Source organism: Lagenorhynchus albirostris, chromosome X (assembly GCF_949774975.1).
Source record: "Lagenorhynchus albirostris chromosome X, mLagAlb1.1, whole genome shotgun sequence".
In the NCBI taxonomy this organism is placed as follows: Eukaryota; Metazoa; Chordata; class Mammalia; order Artiodactyla; family Delphinidae; genus Lagenorhynchus; species Lagenorhynchus albirostris.
Window position 1 is genome coordinate 1,649,753 of NC_083116.1, and position 19,210 is coordinate 1,668,962.

Consider the following 19,210-nt stretch of genomic DNA (forward strand, 5'->3'; position numbering starts at 1 on the left):
TCTCTTGGCCTTCAGCCCGTCCACGTCGACCCACGCTGGTGCTTCTCCCCCTCCCCCTCCAGCTTTGGGTCTAATCTAATTGCTATTCGCCGCCGTCCATTTTCCCTGCCCAGTCCCCAGGCCGTCTGCTGAATTCACCCTTCTCGGGTCACCTTACACAAAACCATTATGTGGCTTCTGGTTGCCTCCTGACACACTGGATGTCTTAGCATGGCGTTCCAGGCCTCCCCACCCACCCCTTCAGCATTCTGGCTGAGGCTTGGCCCGCGCTTTGATAAGGCCCTGGCTGGGCACGGCGAGGATGCCCGGGATGGACTTGGTGAAGGCATCCAGGCCCCAGCCTCCAAGCTCTTGCCCTTCTTGCACTTTTACCACTGTCTCTTTCTCACACCTCTTCCTGTTTGCAGTCAAAACGGTCTGTCTTCTTGGGAGTGTCTTCTCTTCTAGTCGTTGGCAGAGAAGCCCCCTCCCCCGGGCCCTCAGTCGCTGGGGCTTCTTGCACGCAGGTGGGATGTGCATATAGCTGGCATCACTTGGGCTTGCGGTGGACACATCTATCAGTTGAGCCCTGAAGACTCAGACAAAGACCCGGAAGGTGGGCTTGCCAGACGCTCGAGATGTCAGAAACACTGTCCCAGAGCTTCTCCTGACCCCTGCTCCGACCCTGGCCTGGAGCATCTGGAAGGGGAGAGGCCACAGTCGCTTCTATTGTCCCCCCAGGAGCCTGAGGGACAGCAGGGAGGTGCTTTCCTCCTTGCCTCCCTCCTGCCACTTTTTGAGGGCAGGCTTCCTTTTCCTCAACCTGTTCTGTGAAATGCAGCCTTCTTGGGCCCCTTTCCTTCTTTCTCTGTTCCCACTTCCCAAGTCCCCCTTGCCCCTCACCAGCTTTTTAGGCCTGAACAGCACCCGGGGATCAGTTGGCTCTGAAACCCACAGCAATGAGACGGTGATGAGTTCTCTACATATGTGCGCAGGCATGCTTGTGTGTGCAAACAGAGATAGCAGACATGAGGATTCATCCCCCAGAGATACAGACACACGAGACACACATATACTTCCGCGTGCACGCACCCACTCATGAGTGCATCCCCCTTCGTGAGAAGATGAAGGTGGACACACACAGCCACAAAGATACTGATGTGCATATCTGGCTACGTGCAGACCCACATCCCCACTCATGCCCGTAGGCATCTGCTTGCTGGGTGTTGAGTCGCACACGAGGATGACATGCACAGAGCAGCCTGTGGCATGCCCAGGGGAGCTGATCGGGGCAACAAGTTGGTGCTGGAGAGGCAGCTGGCGGAGGAGGCACAGACAGAGAGTAGGAAGGGGATGAAAGGCAAACTGGAGCCCCAGCCTCTGCTGTCTCTTGCAGGTTGCCTTCTCCAAGGTGGGGGGGAGGGAGGGATGGAGGAGCCGGACAGCCGGGGGCGGGGCTGGGGGCGGGGCCAGGAGCCCAGGCTCGCCCAGATGTTAGTCACTAACATCCGTCCGTTCTCTCTCCTCCCTTACCTTTCCCTTCCCTCCTCCCCTCTCGCAGTGTCCCCACCCCCGGCTCCCTCCCCAAGCCGCCCACCAGCCCCCTTCCCTCTGGCCGGAGCTTGAGCCGAGCCCGGCCGGCTTTTGCCGCGCCGAGCCGCCGGCGCCGCCGGGAAGATGGCCGTGGCGCTGCGGTACTTGTGGCCTCTCCTCCTGTGCAGCCCCTGCCTGCTCATCCAGATCCCCGAGGAATGTGAGTAACCGGAGGGAGCCTCGGCGCCTCCCTTCACCGCCGCGCTGGGCTTCTCTTTATCTTCTACCTCTTCACCTTCTCCCGGTTCCGGCCCCTCACCCCTCCTTTCCTGGGCAGGGAGTGGACAAGAGGTACCCAGGACGCTGAGTACCTCTGGAAAAGACAGGGTGGAAGACTCGGGGTATCTCAGTACCACGGACAGGGACCAGAGGTGAGGGAGGGCTGGTGAGATTTCAGCACCACGGACAGCGGGCCAGGCCCTGGACCCTCCTCCTCCCGGCCTCCGCGCTCTCCTTCGGCCCGCCCCACCACTCCTCCGAGGATGGGGCGGGCAGGTGAATGGGGCCATCCCCAGTCCTCGGCTAGCTCGCTCTAGCCTCGCTCCGGCTTCTGGCTTGGGTAATCCTATCTTGGGCCCTTGGTAGCCCTTTCTGTGAACTGGGACAGGAACAGACCCCTTAGCCTTCTGGGCCCTCGCGATTTGATGTGTAGTTACTTGGTGGGGCTGGGGGTGGGGCTGTTGGAGTATTACCTTTGGGGGGGGGTCACGGGTAGGTGCATGGGTGTTGCGGAGTGTGGCTGGAAGGTTGTGACTGAACGAACATGAGTATTTGTGTATGCTTGTGAGTTGGCCAGACGTTATTTTTGTCTGGATGTATTTGTAGATGCGTGAGGTGTCATGGACTAAGTGTGGGTATTCCCGAGTGTGAGCTTGATCTCCTATGTGGGTAAGTTTGTAAGTCAGTATAACCGTTACTTACTGGTCACATTTGTGAAGGTCTGTAGGTATTTGACTGTTAACATTGGATTGTAGTGGGTCGTGTGTGCATGTACCTGTGTGTGTGTGTGGAATGTGTGTTACTGCGACGATGTTTTCTCCTGAAAACACACCGTTGTGAGTGGCTGTTGGGCTTGCGTGAGGGGAAGTCTCCTCGGTAGCTCCACTCCCTTCCCCCCTCACCTTTCCATCTTTGTCTCTGAGCCTGGACCTATAGGAGGCCAGCATCACTGAGAGATGAGCCCTGGGCTGAACGTGGGGACTGTCCGTGCCAGGAATGGGACAGGGGCTGAGGGAGGTGGGTTTGGAAAGCACGTAGCACTGGGGGACAGTGAGGGTTTGGAGGAGGTGGAGAGGGGCTGATGGGAAGAAAGGCCGGGATGTCTCCTTAGATACGCACATGTAGGTGCATGCACTCACGCCCATGCCACTCCCCCCGCTGCGGATGCACACGGACAAGCACGTGGGGAGACGCAGACGAGCCACCCGTACCCACCCAGGCACAGAGACTCCGAGAGGCACACAGTGAGAAGTTTAGACACAAAGCAACACAGTCATGCACACAAACACAGAAGTGGGTGTGCAACACAAAATTGTACACTGGATGCAAGCCGGGACACAGCCTCCAGATGTACTCCGGCGAGACACACCCGAGTACAGACGCATGAGCGGATGCGCACAGAGTCACTGCAGCTCAGCCTGCAGCATCCACGCACGTGCCCAGACTCCCACCTTCCACATTCCCACACACGTGCTTTCCTCCCCCGTCCTTCTCCTCTCAGTCGCTGCCAGGCCTTGCCCTGGGCGTCCGCCTGCCCCGCTACACCTGTGTGTGGAGGCGCAGGGAGAATTTGGAGAAAGGAGGGTAGAGGAAAGAGAAGTAGCTCGAAGAGCACGGCGAGTCTGAGGCTGCCCTGGGCACCGGCGGGCGCTTGTTATTGACCCCAATACAATATGGCAGGCGGCCTGGTGCCTCCCTGTTGGAAACTGTCCTCCAGCTGTCTCCCTCCCCGGCCACTCCAGGCCCCTTTGTCTCCTTCCCTGCTTTCCCCAGCCTGTCGTCCCTCTCTCTGGCTCTGGCTCTGGGGCTGCCTGCACCGGCCCCTTCCCAGCGCAGGGCCCTCTCCGCAGTGTCCCCAGGGAGCCCCTCTTCTCTCCTGGAGGCCCTTACACTGAGGTCTTCGGCAGAGACAAAGCCTTCAGAGGCAGCCCACTGCTCTCCACCCTTCCCTCCCCTCTCTCCCCTCCTCACAGCCACCCTGGCCAGTGCTGCGCTGAGTCCAGCGGCACTGGGGGCCGTAGCTCGGGCCTCAGCTCCAGGGAGCTTGGTGGCGGGCTGAGAGGAAGGAAGGGGAGAAAATGAGGGCTGGCGCCGGCCCTGCAGGCAATGGATACTCAGATTCAGCAGGGCCTTTGGGAGGGTTTGGAGGGGAGGGGGCAGCTGGGCTCTGAAGACTGGGCCTGGGTAATTGAAAACACTGAGCTGTGCTAATTGGATTAGGAGGGAAGCGGGCTGGAGCAGGGGAGGGCGCCCTGGCTGACGACTGTCTGCCTCCCAGCCTTCTGAGGCATCCTGCGTGGGGTGGGGGTCAGTTCTGCAGGCCTGCCAGGAAGATGCAAGGGTCTGTTCAAAGCACACGCTTCGCTCAAGTCGCGGATTTCTTTCTCCCTGCGTGCTGGAGCCGAGGCCTGGCTCCCCCTGGGCATTGACTGGTGATGCGAGCTGTGTCCCCTCTTTCCGCCGGCACGTGTCCCCACGTTACACCTCCTCTCCCGGCCTCCCCTCCCCCAGGGGTGTCTTCCCCACGCACTTACTTCTTCCCCTGCCAGGGCCCCCTGCTGGGGCGGCATGTCAGCTTTTCTCTCCCTCTCTCCCTTGCTGCCTGGATTTCTCAGATGAAGGACACCATGGTAAGTTGCGGGGAGGGTGGGAGTGTTTCCCAGAAGGCCAAGGAGAGAGGAAAAGAGGGGGTGTCGGCGCGTCCCCCCCCCTCTCCTGCACATGCTCAGCTCTCCCTGTGTGCCGTGTCCCCTGCGCGGGTTGCAGTCTTTTCTGGTTCTTGGGTCCCGTGCTGGAGGCCTGGAGGCCGCATCAGCCTCCCTCCTGGTTCCTGGGGTGCCTGGGGGACACGTTTGTTCTGTGTCCGCGGGGTTTCCTGCCTCCCCTTCCCTCTGGTCCCCTCTCTCTCTTTTGGCTTTCTGTCTGTGTCTGTGTCTGTCCTTGTCTCTCTTTTCTTTCTTTCACACTCTTTGCCCTCCTCTTTGGCTCCATCTGTCCCCTCTGGTTTCTTTCTTTGTAAACCTTTAGTGCCGTCTTCTCTCTATGCTCTCTCCTTCCGCATTCGCCCCAGCAGCTTTGGGCCCAGCTTCTTCCTCCTCTCCCCGCAACCCCATTGCCGCGGGGCCTATAAGGCTCCAGACCCCGCTTCCCTCACCACGGAACAGGGGTTAAGGCCCGCTGCCCGCCAGAGGCCACCCTCACCACCACTGTCCCCATCCTGTCCCCAGCGATGGAGCCCCCTGTCATCACGGAACAGTCTCCACGGCGCGTGGTCGTGTTCCCCACAGATGATATCAGCCTCAAGTGTGAGGCCAGCGGCAAACCCCAAGTGCAGTGAGTGACCTTCACCCTCTAAGCCCTGGGGTTGGCCACTGACTTTATCTGCAGCCCTCGTGTCTCCCAGGGCCTCCCAACAGCTGGGAGCACACACCCCAGATCTCCCTCGTCACCCTTGGTCCTCGCCCTGCCTCAGCCCGTCCCCGGGGCCCCTGGCGGCTTGCAGCCTTGCCGTGGCCTGTACCAGCCGCGGTCCTGGGTTCCCGGCCTCAGGCCTCTGAGCCTTTTTCTGCCCGCAGGTTCCGCTGGACTCGGGACGGCGTCCTCTTCAAACCCAAGGAGGAGCCGGGTGTGACCGTGAACCAGGCCCCCCACTCTGGCTCCTTCACCATCACGGGCAACAACAGCAACTTCGCCCAGAGTTTTCAGGGCACCTATCGCTGCTTTGCCAGCAACAAGCTGGGCACCGCCATGTCCCACGAGATCCAGCTCATGGCCGAGGGTGCGAGGCGCTGCAGGGACCGGGGAGGGCCTGGGGCACGTGAGAAGGTCCCCAAACAGGCCTGGGGAGCGCGTGTGAGAGTCCAGCCTCAGCTGGCTGATAAGTGTGCCCGTAGCCGCATCCTCCTTCCCTGCCTTGTACTTTCTCCGTTCTTCCTGGTCGGCTCCATCTCCCCTTCCCTCTCTTCTGTGCTCTACGCCCTCTTGGCCTCGGGGGCCTGCCGCCTGGGGGATGCGCGTGGGCTTGCACTTGTTGACCGACTGAGTGGGTGGAGGATTGAGCCTGTCTGAGCCACTACCTGGGCTTTGGCTTCCGCCCCGTCCATATCCCCGAATTACCATCTCCTCTCTACCACTCTCGGTCACCTCCTTCCGCCTCCCCCATCGCTCCGTCTCCTCTCCCGCTGCTTTCCGCCTCTCACCTGGCCCCTCCAGCTCCCTCCTTCCTGCTCTCTGGCTCTGTCGTTATCTGTGTCGCCCTTTCCCTGGGGTTTTCCCTCTGCATTCCATCCTCCCTGAGCTTTCTGCCTCCTGAGCTTGCACTCCTCTCCCCTCCCTGCCCCTCCAGTTACCTTGGGAACCGTTGCCATGGTTTCTGTGTCAGGATGATGGAAGGGTCTGTAACTCCAGCATCCCTCCGCAGCTCCCCTCCCCCCACCGCTGCACCTCAGCCTTCCCCCACCCGCCCTCATCCTGTCCTCCTGGTGGGAGCTGAGAATTGTGGAGAGTTAACCCTTCGCAGCCATCCGGCCTCCTGCCCGTCCTCTCCTCTGCATGGAGTGCCCGGTCTCTGCCTTGAGCCCAAAAAGGACCCAGAGTGTCTGCCTGCTTTACGTGAACTTCCCCACGGCCTGGCCCTCTGACCCACCCCCTTGGCTATCCCTCCTCCTCTCCCCTGCTCTGCCTTGGCCGGGAGGAGACTTGAGACCCACAGTGCCAGTCTCTCTGTCCCTTCTAGGTACCCCCAAATGGCCAAAGGAGACAGTGAGGCCCGTCGAGGCGGAGGAAGGGGAGTCGGTGATTCTGCCTTGCCACCCGCCCCCCAGCGCGGAGCCGCTCCGCATCTATTGGATGAACAGCAGTGGGTGCCCGCGAGCGGAAGGGTGTCAGTGGGTGTGATTCCTGGGTGGGGGTCCTGACCTCTGCCTCCTTGCCTCCCCCACCCCGCAGAGATCTTGCACATCAAGCAGGACGAGCGGGTGACCATGGGGCAGAACGGCAACCTCTACTTCGCCAATGTGCTTACCTCGGACAACCACTCAGACTACATCTGCCATGCCCACTTCCCTGGCACCCGGACCATCATTCAAAAGGAACCCATTGACCTCCGGGTCAAGGCCAGTGAGTCCCAAAGGCCCTACTTCTCTCTCACCTTCAGGCATGGCCCATCCCATCAGTCAGGCCACCCCGGCATTCCTCGAAGACAGCTTGGCCCAAACGCCTCCCCGGGTGCCTCCCCGGGTGGTGAGGGCGAGGAGGAAACTGCAGCCCTGGGGGCTTGCTGGGGTGTCCAGATCACCCGGCCTGGGAACGTCGTGGGTGGAGGGAACAGTCAGCCGCGCCGCAGTCAGCTCTGTGTCCTCACAGCCAACAGCATGATGGACAGGAAGCCGCGCCTGCTCTTCCCCACCGACGCCAGCACCCACCTGGTGGCCCTGCAGGGGCAGCCGCTGGCCCTGGAGTGCATCGCCGAGGGCTTGTGAGTCTGCGCCCCCTGCGAGGGGCGGGGCGGGGCGGGGCGGAGCCTTTGCCGGGGCAGGGCTGAGTGGCCTGGTCCTCTCTCCCCTGTGCTCTCTCCTTGGCCTCCGTGCGCCGTGGCCCCGGGCAGCCCCACGCCCACCATCAAATGGCTACGCCCGAGCGGCCCCATGCCGGCTGACCGAGTCACCTACCAGAACCACAACAAGACCCTGCAGCTGCTGAACGTGGGGGAGGAGGACGACGGCGAGTATCGCTGCCTGGCTGAGAACTCCCTGGGCAGTGACCAGCATGCCTACTACGTCACCGTGGAGGGTACGGTGCCTCTGCCGGCTCATCCCGTTCAGGCTGCCCAGAATGCAGCCCTCACTGTCACAGGGGTGGGCAGGGTCTGGGCCAGGGCCAAGAGCTGGCTGCAGGCTGCGGGCTCAGGGCGGCTCTCCCCTTCCTCGCAGCTGCCCCGTACTGGCTACACAAGCCCCAGAGCCATCTGTACGGGCCGGGAGAGACTGCCCGCCTGGACTGCCAAGTGCAGGGCAGGCCCCAACCAGAGGTCACCTGGAGAATCAATGGGATCCCTGTGGAGGGTGAGCGGGGCCTCGGGCAGGGACAGGGAGTGAGCTTGGGGAGCCCTGGGGACGGCGGGGACGAGCAGCGGCCTTGGCGTGGCTCAGTGCTCTGGCCCTGGGCCCGCGGGCCACCTTTGCGCACACAGAACTGGCCAAGGACCAGAAGTACCGGATCCACCATGGAGCCCTGATCCTGAGCAACGTGCAGCCCAGCGACACGATGGTGACCCAGTGTGAGGCCCGAAACCGGCACGGGCTCCTGCTGGCCAACGCCTACATTTACGTGGTCGGTGAGTGCCAGCCAGCTGGACCCAGCCGCCGCCGCCTCTTTGCCTCGTAGCCCCCAGTCCGTCCCTGCAGCCCACGAGGCAGGGCCACCACACTGACTCAGCCCACGGCTGCTCTGTCCGCCGTGGCTCCCTTTCTCCTCTCGGGAGCCTTCCCCTCTTCTCCCGCCCCTCCTCCCAACAGCGCGTGGGGATCACGGAGGAGAGGCAGGCTCTTTGTCGGTATTTCCAGGTGAAGAAGCAGCTTCAGACAGTGGTCTGGTGCAGCACAGGTCACTGAGCAGAGGCTCACCCTGGCCAGGGTGTGCCCGAGGCCAGCCTAGCGGCTCCTCTCCCAGAGTCTTGGGGAGGACTAGGGGGCTAGGCCTGGGGGGCTTCTGGGAAGAGGTAGACTGTCAGGGGGACCTCAAATAATTGGTACGACATGGGTGGCTGGGACGGGAGGTGCATCTGAGGCGGAGGGGCTGGCGTGTCCTAAGGCCGAGAGAGGCTCAGCTTGGCGCGGGCCAGAGCCGGGTGCCGGCAAGCAAGATGGGCAGGGCTCTCGGGGGCCTGAGAACGGCTGGAAGTCACTGGCAGCTTCCAGAGGCTGCGAGCCCTCCTGGGAGAAGCTGCCCCGCCAGCCCCTTCATGTGCCTCCTGATCGCGTGTGGGTGCCCGCCCGACCCTCAGTCCTGCCACGTCTCCTCCCTCAGAGCTGCCGGCCAAGATCCTGACCCCAGACAACGAGACGTACATGGCGGTCCAGGGCAGCACCGCCTACCTTCTGTGTAAGGCCTTTGGAGCCCCTGTGCCCAGCGTGCAGTGGTGAGTGCCCCAACCCCAGCGGGGGGCACCATCTCCTGGCCCAGGGAACCAGGGAGGGCCGGGGGCCCAGCCCACTGGCATCTGAGCCAGGCCTGCCCTGCTCGCACCAGGCTGGACAGGGAAGGAAAGACAGTGCTGCAGGACGAGCGCTTCTTCCCCTACACCAACGGGACCCTGGGCATCCGAGACCTCCAGGCCAATGACACCGGCCACTACTTCTGCCAGGCTGCCAATGACCAAAACAACGTGACCATTGTGGCTAACCTGCAGGTCAAAGGTCCGATGTGATCAGCAGCCCCTCCAGGAGGGGGGTCAGGGTCTCTGGGGGACCCCGGAGTGACCTTCCCCTCCCGTCATTGCCCTCAGATGCCACTCAGATCACACAGGGGCCCCGCAGCGCGATCGAGAAGAAAGGCTCGCGAGTGACGTTCACGTGCCAGGCCTCCTTTGACCCCTCCTTGCAGCACAGCATCACCTGGCGCGGGGATGGTCGCGACCTCCAGGAGCTTGGGGACAGTGACAAGTGCGGGCCCAGCCCCAACCTGGGCTCGGTGGAAGGGGGAAGAGTGGGAAAGGCAGGACGTCCAGACCTCCTGGCCTCATCCATGGGGGGGGGGTGCCCCGCTTTGAGGGGGAAGGTTCTGGCAGGAGAGGGGAGCGGGGCGAGCAGAGTGCAGGTGGCAGGGAGTAGCGGGTCCGCCGGGAGCAGAAGAACACGCGTGCCCCCCACCCCCGCCAGGTACTTCATAGAGGACGGGCGCCTGGTCATCCACAGCCTGGACTACAGCGACCAGGGCAACTACAGCTGCGTGGCCAGCACCAAGCTGGACGCGGTGGAGAGCAGGGCAGGGCTCCTGGTGGTGGGTGAGTCCCGCGTGGTATGAGGCTCGTGGCCCAGAGGTGTGGGGGCACGGGAGCCCAGGCTTACAGTGCAGGGCGCTTTCGGGCAGGGGGGTGGGGTGGTCGGCTTGTGAGTGGGCCCGAGATCCACCCTCTGTGGCCCTCAGGGAGCCCCGGCCCCGTGCCTCAGCTGGAGCTGTCTGACCGCCACCTGCTGAAGCAGAGCGAGGTGCGCCTGTCCTGGAGCCCCGCTGACGACCACAACGCCCCCATTGAGAGTAAGAGGCCCCCAGCGTGGCGCCCCACTGGCCCTCCCTCCTGGCGGGCCCACCCTCCTCCCAGAGCTGCGGCTCCGGGGCCGCCCGGCTCACTGAAGCACGCACCTGTGTTCGGGGGCTCCGGGTCGCTCGCAGGAGCCCGAGGACACCAGTCGCCTGGGGCGCCCTCTCCCCTCCTCAGGGAGGGCCAGACCTTGCCGCCCCGTCACCGCCCCCCACTTCTTGGCAGAGTATGACATTGAGTTCGAGGACAAGGAGATGGCGCCTGACAAGTGGCACAGTCTGGGCAAGGTGCCCGGGAACCAGACCTCCACCACCCTCAAGCTGTCGCCTTATGTCCACTACACCTTTAGAGTTACTGCCATCAACAAATACGGCCCTGGGGAGCCCAGCCCAGCCTCGGAGACTGTGCTCACTCCAGAAGCAGGTGAGCACCTGGGAGGGGCCTCAGGCGCCAGGCCCCCTGGGCTCTGCAAGGAGAGTCTAGAGAAATGACCGTACCCAAGCTCCTCTGCTTCCAGGGCCAGAACGGCTCATTGCTTCCTTGGTCCTGGGCCTTCACGGCCTCAGCAGGAGCCCCACAGCGTTGATGTGTTAACACATTACTTTGCAGCCCCGGAGAAGAACCCCGTGGACGTGAAGGGGGAAGGAAACGAGACCAACAACATGGTCATCACTTGGAAGGTGAGGCGGCCCCTAGGCTGAGCTCACCCCCAGACGTAAGACCGGCACCCAGATATTGCAGCTCCCCCTGGCTGTCCTAAGGACCAGGGACCTGAGGCTGGGCTGGGGAGTGGATCAGAGGTCGGGGAACGGGGCGCTTGGCCAACCAGCTCCCTTTCTGCTCTCCCGCTCCAGCCACTCCGGTGGATGGACTGGAATGCCCCCCAGGTTCAGTATCGCGTGCAGTGGCGCCCTCAGAAGACACAGGGGGCCTGGCAGGAACAGATCGTGAGCGACCCCTTCCTGGTGGTGTCCAACACTTCCACCTTTGTGCCCTATGAGATCAAGGTCCAGGCCGTCAACAGCCAGGGCAAGGGCCCGGAGCCCCAGATCACCATCGGCTACTCTGGGGAGGATTGTGAGTATTGGGCTGGCCCCGCCCACACCCGGGGGTGGAGCCTGCGTGCGCCGGCATGGCCCACTCCCCCCCAGCCCCTCAGGGATCCGCCCAGGTGCCCAGCTCCTACCTCTTAATATACAGTAGTGCATTTCCTAAGAGTAAGGATGTTTCCTTACATGACCAAAGTGCCGTTATGAAGATCCAGAAAGAAATTTACCGTCAGCAAGTTGGCATCTATAACTTTGCATCTATCTGGGTGGCAGCCGGTACCCCCGTGGTATGGACCAGTGGTGTCTTCACCCCAGTCCAGGGTCCCATTCAGGATCCTGCATGGGGTCTAGGTATCCTGCTTCTGTCCGTTCCTTGAATGTAGAGCGTTACCAGATGTTAAGCTTGGTCATCCAGTCAAGGTCTTTTCTAGTTACTACTCGGCGTAGTTACCGTCTTCTCTCGCGACTAATAAACAGTCTGCAGGGAGACACCCTGAGACCATGCGAACGCCCTGCTCATCAAACTGCCCACGCCTCATATCGCATCCAGAGCCGCCATCCCCCTGCGGGAGGGCGGGGTTCTGGGCTGGCCGCAGGATGCCACAGGCCCTCATCCGTGTCATTGGCCGTTTCCAGACCCCCAGGCAAGCCCTGAGCTGGAAGGCATCAAGATCCTCAATTCGAGCACGGTGCTGGTCAGATGGTGGCCTGTGGACCCAGCCCAGGTCAAGGGCCACCTCCGGGGATACAATGTAAGAGTCCGAGGCGTAGGGGCTGGGGAGATCCCCGGGGTGAGGGGTGAGGCTACCAGGAGTGACAAGGTTGGGGGCGGGCTTCTGCCAGCTGCTCTCCCGGAAGTGCTCAGGTTGGAAGGAAGGCTCCCCTGGGAGGGCAGGGGGGAACACGTGCCCCAGGGTCACTGGCAGAGGCCTTCTGCCCTTTCGGGGTCTCCTGTCCGCCTGCAGGTGACGTACTGGTGGGAGGGCAGTCAGAGGAGGCACAGCAAGAGGCACGTCCACAGAGGCCACGTGCTGGTGCCTGCCAACAGCACCAGCGCCATCCTGGGCGGCCTGCGGCCCTACAGCTCCTACCATCTGGAGGTGCAGGCCTTTAACGGCCGGGGACTGGGGCCCGCCAGCGAGATGACCTTCAGCACCCCCGAGGGAGGTGAGCTTTGCGCCCTGCACCCCTGCCCCGCCCTCCCCCCACCCGGGTTGCCAGGGCGACGACCTGCCGTTGGTCTCCGTGCCCCGCAGTTCCTGGACACCCCGAGGCGTTGCACCTGGAGTGCCAGTCGGACACCAGCCTGCTGCTGCACTGGCAGCCCCCGCTCAGCCACAATGGCGTGCTCACGGGCTACGTGCTCTCCTACCAACCTCGTACGTGTGTCGTGGGCCCGGAGCTTCGGCCCAGCCCGGCTGGGAGGTGGAGGGGAGCCGGGGGTGGGCGGTGCTGGCGGCCAAAGCCGACTCCTCGCCTGTCCTCGCAGTGGATGATGGGGGCAAAGAGCAGTTGTCCTTCGACCTCCCGGACCCTGAGCTGCGGATGCACAACCTGACGAACCTCAGCCCCCACCTGCGGTACCGCTTCCAGCTCCAGGCCACGACGAAGGAGGGCCCTGGAGAGGCAATCGTGCGGGAAGGAGGCACCATGGCCTTATCTGGTGAGCTGGAGGGGGCTGAGGCGGGGGGCTAGGCAGCCGGGCCCACGAGGGCGGCCCAGGGGCTGCCTCGAGGTCCCACACCCTCTCTCAATCTCCAGGGACCCCGGATTTTGGCAACATCTCGGCCATGGCTGGCGAGAATTACAGCGTGGTCTCCTGGGTCCCCAAGGAGGGCCAGTGCAACTTCGGGTTCCAGATCTGGTTCAAAGCCCTGGGGGGTGAGCGCAAAAGGGGACCCTGTAGTAGGGGGAAGGGGGCTCAGGGTCCAGAGGGGCTGCGGGGGGGCGTGGAGCCAGGGTGCTGCCGGGCCCTCCCGTTCACCCCTGCTGCCCTCTCACCCCTACAGATGAGAAGCTGGGCGCTCATCTCCCGCCGCAGTACGTCAGCTACAACCAGAGCTCCTACACGCAGTGGGACCTGCAGCCTGACACTGACTACGAGATCCACTTGCTCAAGGAGAGGGTTCTCCTGCACCAGATGGCCGTGAAGACCAACGGCACTGGTAAGGGAGCCTCGGGCACTGACTGGTCAGCGTCCCTCCGTCGCCGGCCAGGCTACAGCCACCTCAGGCCCCAGGCCACGGCTCGGCTCTTCCTCCCAGTACCTGGGTGCCCCGCGGCCCAGGATGGAGAAGTCTGGGTCCCTGGAACGATCCCTTTTTGTATCCTCTGTTTGAACTGTTGCCAGGGCAACCACTTTTGCAGAAGGTCCTCCTCCCTGTCCCGCAGAGGGTCCCCCGCAAGCCTCAGCTCCAAGCACGCTTCGCCCCAGCTTATCGCTCCTCCCGGGCCCTCTGGCGTCCATGGGCCTGGCCCTCACCTGCCCTTGCCCGGTCCCCGGGGGTGGAGGGGTCGGGAGTGGACCAATGGAACTAGAGGCTCTGAGGGAAGCCCGCGCACAAGGCTGGGAACGGGGTGGGGGGGGCAGGCTCAGGTGGTGGGTCTGCAGCGCCCGGGACCCAGCATCTTACCCCGGACCTGGGCTCGTTCTCCTTCCCACTGTCCCTGCCAGGCCGAGTGAGACTCCCTCCCGCCGGCTTTGCCACGGAGGGCTGGTTCATCGGCTTCGTCAGCGCCATCATCGTCCTGCTTCTCATCTTCCTCATCCTTTGCTTTATCAAGCGCAGCAAGGGTGGCAAGTACTCAGGTAACTCCTGACCCCAGGGCTCAGGGAGGATGGTCGCCGAGGGCCCCCGTTCATCCCTCCTGCGAGTTCTCCTTGGTCCCGGGAGCCCCTGGCAGGATGGGGTGGGCGTGTTGGGGGCAGGCAGAAGGCCTAAGGGGAGTTTCTGCGCACACCGGGGCGCGTGGTAGCCAGGCCCACGGGGGGCGAGCAGTTCACCCTTGAAGGCTTGTCGGTTCCTGAGAGCCGCTGAAACAGGGTGCTGTCAGCGTTCAGGGCCCAGAGGGACAGCCTCGCCTGCGTCCCCGCCTGGGGCGAGGCCCATTGCCCGGTGGAGGCTGGGCGGGAGGAGAAGCTGGGCCCTCTCTGTGTCTGCAGTGAAGGACAAGGAAGACACCCAGGCGGACTCGGAGGCCCGGCCCATGAAGGACGAAGCCTTCGGCGAGTACAGGTGAGCTGGGCGGGGGCAGGCGCCGATGGGCCGCCCAGCTTCTCGCTTTCAGGCCTGACCCCGTCTCTCTCTCTCTCCTTCGTGCTGCGGGGTACCGGCAGGTCCCTGGAGAGGTAAGGCGGGGCGGGTGGGGAGATGCTGTTAGACTGCAGGGCCGGGGGCCTCCCATGGCCGCCGTGTGCCCGGGAGTGCCACCGGCCCCTGCTTGCCAGGCCTCTGCGCGCCCCCGGCTCTCCGGCCCGGCAGCTCCCTATTTCAGGGAGAAGCCAACGCTGACACTCAGCTCCCGGGCCTGCCTGTCCCCATCCCAGCTGCCACTCTCTGGGCTCTGCCGGGGCCACAGCGGTACAGGTACCCCCGCCCATCTCGTCTGCAGATGGGAGCCAGGCCCCGCGAACCCCCCACCTCCCCCAGGATCCAGGGCACGCCCAAGCCTCGCCCCACTCGTGCTGTGCCACCTGCCCTCCCGGCAGTGTGTCCAGGCGGAGGGCCTCTGCCCCAGTACATTCAGAGCACACGGAAGACGGAAGACGGAAGACTAGCGGAACCCAGGCCCCTGGGGCTCTGCCCCGCCCCCAGCCAGGCCTCCTCTGCAGGCCAGCACCTGCCAGCTCCTGCTGGGCACTGCTGGGCAGCCTCCCACTCCCTTCTGCCCTCCCCCTGCAGTGACAACGAGGAGAAGGCCTTCGGCAGCAGCCAGCCATCCCTCAACGGAGACATCAAGCCCCTGGGCAGTGACGACAGCCTGGCCGACTACGGGGGCAGCGTGGACGTGCAGTTCAACGAGGACGGCTCCTTCATCGGCCAGTACAGTGGCAAGAAGGAGAAGGAGGCGGCGGGAGGCAACGACAGCTCAGGGGCCGCCTCCCCCATCAACCCTGCGGGGACCCTGGAGTAGCAGGGTCCAGCCAGCCCAGGGCCAGGCCGCAGCCGACTCAGAGGCCAAGCCCCACCGTCCGAGGCCTGTGCTGGGTCCCTGACCTTGGGACTGAGGCCCCTCCCTCTCTTCACCAGGCGGTGGCCCGGCCCTCTGATCCTGAGCCCGAGGGAGGCTTAAGTCGGGGGCAGAGAAGAGGAACTCACTGCCTCTAATCCCCTTCTGACTGCCTGGTCCCCACTCGATTGCCAAAACCCAGCTGCACCCCTTCTTGGGCACACACTGCTTTACTCCAGCTCGGGGGCCAGTCACCCACACATCAGGAGCCTTCAGGTGCTGCCTCGCCGGCCTTTGGGCAGAGAGAAGCTGTGGTCAGGGCAGAGGAAGCGGGGATGCTGCCCGGTGGGGTCTCCTCAGGACCACGGCTGGCACCTGCACCCCCAGCCATTGCTTGGCCAGCCTGGCTGGGACAGGGGACAGAACAGTGTCCCCACCATCTGCTCCCTTTTCTTTGCCATCTCTGCTCCAACTGGGATGGGAGCTGGGCAGGCTGGCCATGGGTGCAGAGGAGGCCATCTGGAGAGCCCAGAGTCCCACCTGCCGGTGTCGCACTCGGCCCGGCCCACCCCACCCTGCGGCCGGCTTTCAGGAGTTCCATACACACGCTGCCTTTGGTACCCGCCAGACGACATCCAAGTGGCCTCCGTCACTGCCCAGGTGCGGGGCAGGCACACCTCCTCCCCCCTGACCCTGGCCTCTCCCAGCCTCCACCGCACCCCAGGACCCCTTAGCGACCCCCCGCCCCCACCCCCAGTCTGAACAGTTCCCTTCCTCAGCCTCCCCCAGCCCCACCTTGGGATGTAAATACACCGTGACTTTGAAAGTTTGCACCCATGCCCTTTCCCCATATGCCACTAGTGTGTAGGCAGATGTCTGAGTCTCTAGGTGGTTTCTAGGTTTTATAGCAATTAGCTTTGATGATCCCATCCCAGGAAAAATAAAAACAGACAAAAAAAAAAAAAAAAAAGGAAAGATTGGTTCTCCCGGCTCTGCTACGCTCCCGCCCAGCAGCCCCCATCTCCCCATATGCCTTTGCTCGGTCTGTGGATGAGCCCTTTACAAAAAGCAAAAGTCTATATATATATGTACATAAATATCAGAATTATAAAAGGCAAATAAAAACCTGGAAACAAAGAGGAGCTGCTGTCATTTTACCGAACACCCTGTCCCCTACCGTGCTGCACGCTGCGGTCCACCTGCCCCGCCAGGCCCGGCTCTCCGCCCCCGGGGGCCCTGCTGCCTGCTTCTCGTTCCCACTGGCCTCCAGGGGAGCTGAGCTCTAGGCTGTCACCACGGTTTCGGGCCCCAGGGCTGCCCAGCCCTCTAAAGCAGTGACCAAACACCGCAAGTGGACCCACAGGGACAGCCTGGGGATCTCTGCGTCGGTTCACTCCCTGGCTTTCCCAGGCCGGATTCCTGCACCGCTCCCCAGCCCCTGGCCTCTGCACTCAGCCGAGGCCTTGGTTTCATCTTTAGCTGAGCCACTAGAAACCACCAGAAGAGGCCGTCTTTGCCCACGTTCACACCATCAACTCTGTCCCCTCCCCCCACCCCCTGCCCAGCCCCAGCCCCAGCCCCAGACCTGAACGCTCTGTCCTCCGGCCCCTGTGGGTGAGCCGAAGTCTGAGGTCAGCCCATCACCCAGGCACTGGGTCCTGCCCCACCAGGACCCATCAACGATTGTTCTGCTATGCCTTCCTTGCCTTTTCTTTTTTTTTTTTTTTTTTGCGGTACGCGGGCCTCTCACTGTTGTGGCCTCTCCCGTTGCGGAGCACAGGCTCCGGACGCGCAGGCTCAGCGGCCATGACTCACGGGACCAACCGCTCCGCGGCATGTGGGATCTTCCCGGACCGGGGCACGAACCCGTATCCCCTGCATCGGCAGGCGGACTCTCAACCGCTGCGCCACCAGGGAAGCCCACCTTGCCTTTTCTGTATCTCTAATTTTTCTGTCCCTGTTGATCAGTCCACGGGCAAACATGCTGTAACAGCCTCCATCACTAAAAACACCCACTACTAACACCACGCCCCCCTCCAGCTCTTGTCCGGCTTCTCTGCCCCTATTGACCGCACCGCCCCTCAAGAGCTGTCTACGCTCATCAGCCCCACTTAATCTCCACCTGTAGCAGCATCTGCTTCTTGTCCCCAATACCTGTCTTCTTGTTACATAACAATAGAATTTTGCTCAGCTGAAGATACATCTCCCAGACTCCTTTGCATCTAGGTAGGGCCAGAGGAATGTGAGTGCAGGGGCAACCTCTGGGCTGTGCCCTTAAAGAAGCACAGTGTGCCTTTCTCTGCCCGGCTCCGTCTCCCCAGCCTGCGAGGAGAGCCATCCTGCACCGCCGAATGGAGGGCATGGCAGAGCAGCGACGTAAAAGGAGCCTGGGGTCCTGCTGAGCTGGAGCTGCCATGTCTGCCCTGGCTGCCTCATTGTTTTTAAGAGCAATTTTAGGTTTACAGAAAAACTGAGCAGAGAGTAGAGAGTTCCCCCAGAGTCCCTCAGCCCCGCCCCTCAGCAGTTTCCCTCATTATTCACGTCTTAACATTTGTTACAAGTGATGATCCGGTAGTGATTCGTTTTCGTTAACTGAAGTCCACAGCTTACCTTAGCGTTCACTCTTGGCGTTGTATGTTCTATGGATTTGGACAAATGTACAGTATCATACAGAGTCATTTCACTGCCCTAAAACCCCCCCCAAAATGTCATTGTTGGGAGTTAGCACGCGTGACATAAAGTGCACACCTGCATTTTTCACTGTTGAACCCACCACTCAGAACATTTGCGTCACTGCGGAAAGCCCCTCTATGCCCCTACCCAGCCAACACCTTGCTCCAGAGACAGCCCCTCTCGTGACGTCAGCCCTCCCGTTCATTGCTGGGGGGTATCCATCGTATGGACGCAGCGCAATTTGCTCATCCATTTGCCTGGCTATTCTGGGTACAGCGGATCTATGCAGTCGGTTTTTGGGGGTGATATGCCCTAGGAGGAACGCGGCTGGGCCAGGTATTAAGCCATTGTCTTGAGTCCCAACCCACTTTGTTGTCCTCTGCTTCTTGATGCGTGAGCAGAGGCTCTGCAAACCGCATTCCTGCTTTGCCAAGCTGGCCCCGTCGTAGGCTCTGCTCTCACGGGGTGTTAGAGGGAGACGGCAAAGCCGGAAGAGGGAGAAGGGACATGCGCCCTCCCGGGAGCATCACCTCGCGAGTCCTCTTCATCCGAGCTGTCAGCAGCACAGCCTCACGGCACCAGCTGAATCCAATTTTCAGATTTCCCAACACTTACAAAAGCAGCTTTGTTGCATCCCACTTCGCAGGCAACCAGTGCCCGTCCTCCTCACAGGTCTGGGTCCCCGCCCCCTGGGGCTCTTTTCTGAGCTCAGAGACCCCAGCACTAGCTAGGCTCTGCCCCCACTCGGACACTGAGTGTCACCGATCAGGGCCCCTGTCCAAGCTGCTGTTTGAGGAGTCGCAGCCCCTTCCCTTCCTTCCAGGCTTAGGGGCTGTATGAGTTTGTGGGGCTGCTGTAGCAAAGGACTACAAGCTGAGGGGCTTAAACAGCAGAAATGAATTGTCTCCCAGTTCTGGAGGCTGGAAGTCCAGGATCAAGGTGTTGGCAGGCTTGTGCAGGGCGCTAGGGAAGGACCTGCCATCGTTTCTGCTTCCTGATTGGATCTAGGCTGATGGAGAAACTGGTAACAGGGGTGGTGTCAGGAATCACATCCTGAGAGGCGCTTTGGGGATGGGTTTGTTTGCGTCTTTCGGCTTGAAGGCGCCGTTCACTCCTCCCCACCCACTGCCCTGCCTTTCACATGAGAAACGTGGAGAGGCTGGGAACTCATCTGACCTTGGGATTCCGCAACCTGCACAATGAAACGTTGTGCTTGATTTGCAGCACTTTCAGCTACGCGGCTGCAAAGAGGAAGAGAATTTTTAGG

General features: G+C 62.3%; 1 protein-coding gene across 2 annotated transcripts; it reads left to right on the forward strand.

The window, feature by feature from the left end:
* Positions 1-1,351: 1,351 nt before the first annotated feature.
* L1CAM (L1 cell adhesion molecule) lies at positions 1,352-16,394 on the forward strand. 2 transcript variants are annotated; one of them, XM_060138048.1, is made up of 27 exons: positions 1,352-1,375; positions 1,541-1,732; positions 5,019-5,124; positions 5,367-5,569; positions 6,527-6,649; positions 6,739-6,909; positions 7,156-7,267; positions 7,397-7,581; positions 7,722-7,853; positions 7,982-8,125; positions 8,818-8,929; positions 9,040-9,206; positions 9,296-9,452; positions 9,669-9,793; positions 9,937-10,047; positions 10,277-10,474; positions 10,661-10,731; positions 10,906-11,128; positions 11,737-11,852; positions 12,066-12,267; positions 12,357-12,479; positions 12,590-12,763; positions 12,862-12,981; positions 13,110-13,265; positions 13,775-13,909; positions 14,264-14,336; positions 15,003-16,394. In XM_060138048.1, exons 2-27 carry the CDS (start codon positions 1,657-1,659, stop codon positions 15,232-15,234), a joined length of 3,747 nt encoding a protein of 1,248 aa, XP_059994031.1. In that variant the 5' UTR covers positions 1,352-1,375; positions 1,541-1,656; the 3' UTR covers positions 15,235-16,394. The 2 variants fall into 2 exon arrangements, with proteins under 2 accessions (XP_059994031.1, XP_059994033.1); XM_060138050.1 differs by lacking the exons at positions 1,352-1,375; positions 1,541-1,732; positions 5,019-5,124; positions 5,367-5,569; positions 6,527-6,649 and having other exon boundaries at positions 6,846-6,909; positions 7,163-7,267.
* Positions 16,395-19,210: the final 2,816 nt, after the last annotated feature.